The 1,534-nt window shown below is 44.9% G+C and overlaps 1 protein-coding gene across 1 annotated transcript in view; it reads left to right on the top strand.

Annotated features, from left to right (window-relative positions):
* The window catches only part of LOC108795950 (mesoderm induction early response protein 1-like), a 13,186-nt gene extending 12,279 nt beyond the window's left edge, over positions 1-907 (top strand). The window contains exon 10 of the mRNA XM_018567304.1: positions 398-907. Within this exon, the coding sequence (XP_018422806.1) occupies positions 398-708 (311 nt within the window). The 3' untranslated portion in view covers positions 709-907. The remainder of the gene's footprint in view (positions 1-397) is intronic.
* Positions 908-1,534: the final 627 nt, after the last annotated feature.

The raw sequence follows: 1,534 nt of genomic DNA on the forward strand, positions 1-1,534 counted from the left end.
CTCTCTCTCTCCCCCTCTCTCTCTTTCTCTCTCTCTCTCTTTCTCTCTCTCTCTCTCTCTCTCTCTCTCCCCCTCTCTCTCTCTCTACCCCCTCTCTCTCGCCACCCAGATTGTAGTAAGCTGCATAGGTGGTGACCCACCCCCTCCCCACCATGGTTTTTGCTTCTCTGGGGAACCTGGGAACACAAAAAATGCATTCGGTATGGAGAGCGGGAGCAATGAGTGCGAAATGTGTGCAAAAATGTCTGCGTTACTAAGGTTGTTAGATGAAGATTTGTGTCCCCGGAGTTCAGCTTTAACTACATGTGGTGGTAGTAGATGTGACGCGTTTGTTTTGGTGTCGTCATCATTTAATGTAATGAATCGTTTCCGGTGAATTTCTTTCTCATCTCCTTAGGGGTTTCTTCCAACGCCCCCTCAGACATACCCATCAGCAGAGACGACGCTGTCCCAGCACCCGTACATTTAAACGGTCCCAGCACCGCCGAACCCCCTCCAAACGAGAGCGACACCAACGGCTACAACCGGGACGGCCTCGCCGGGGGCGACGCTAAATTCAGCCCGGCGAACAACGCCAGGAACGACCGAGAGCCGGAGGATGCCAGCGAGCGATCTGCGAAAAGACGGCGATACGGCAGCCCCGGGAAAGACAGCAGCCCCAGACCGTCGGACATTGCTCAGGAAATCTTCTCGCACGGCGAGGTCTGAGAATGAAGTCGCTCTCTTCTTTCTTTCCATCGAGACGTTTTGGAAACAATTGTGTTTCTCGGGGCCGTGAAATTTCAGGGTTATGATGCTTATTTAACAGGTTCTATTTTAGATGTTTTTTTTTTTTCTTCATACCATTTCTTGGAACCCCAGAGAACATTTCACCGCAATGTTTTTAGAACGGGGATTTCTTTTTTTTTTTTTGTTAACGGAAAACGAACGTCGTGGAAGGACATCCAGAATGTATCCACTGAATAGGCAACAATGGTGGTCGCAAATGACTTTTTTATTTTTTCTGCATTTTGGGGCGAAAGGGAGGGGCTTATACTTTGTTTTTTGCTCCTCCCATCCAGGTTTGTTTTAAAACACGTCGGATCTGAAATTGCTAAGGAAAGCAGGGCCGTCTGCGGCGGCGTTTTTATAGGTAGAAGAGTAAACCAAATAAGGTTTGTGTATATATATTATTGACATCAATGATGTCTTTTTTTTCTATTCCTATCTGGGCTGAAAAAGATACGTGGCGTATTTTTCCAGATTTCTTAGTAGCCTTTGAGAGATTTTTACAGTTTTGAATGAACTGCCCTTTCTTAAACAAAGCTTGTATAATTTTCTTAAACTTGTACAGTTGGTAAACTTTTATTATAAGAAATTAATATTCTCAAAATTGTATGTCCACCTTTATTTTTTCCTCCTCGGAAGAACGGCGCATTTGTTTTATTCATCGTTTGCTGGTAATATTGTTATAATTGTATTCATTGGAATGATCGTATCCTCAGCCGCGTTATTCTGCTCTGCGGAGATTCGTTCAGTGCGGACATAAGACAAG

This window comes from Nanorana parkeri, unplaced genomic scaffold (assembly GCF_000935625.1).
Source record: "Nanorana parkeri isolate BGI_ZX_2015 unplaced genomic scaffold, ASM93562v1 scaffold1028, whole genome shotgun sequence".
Taxonomy (NCBI): Eukaryota; Metazoa; Chordata; class Amphibia; order Anura; family Dicroglossidae; genus Nanorana; species Nanorana parkeri.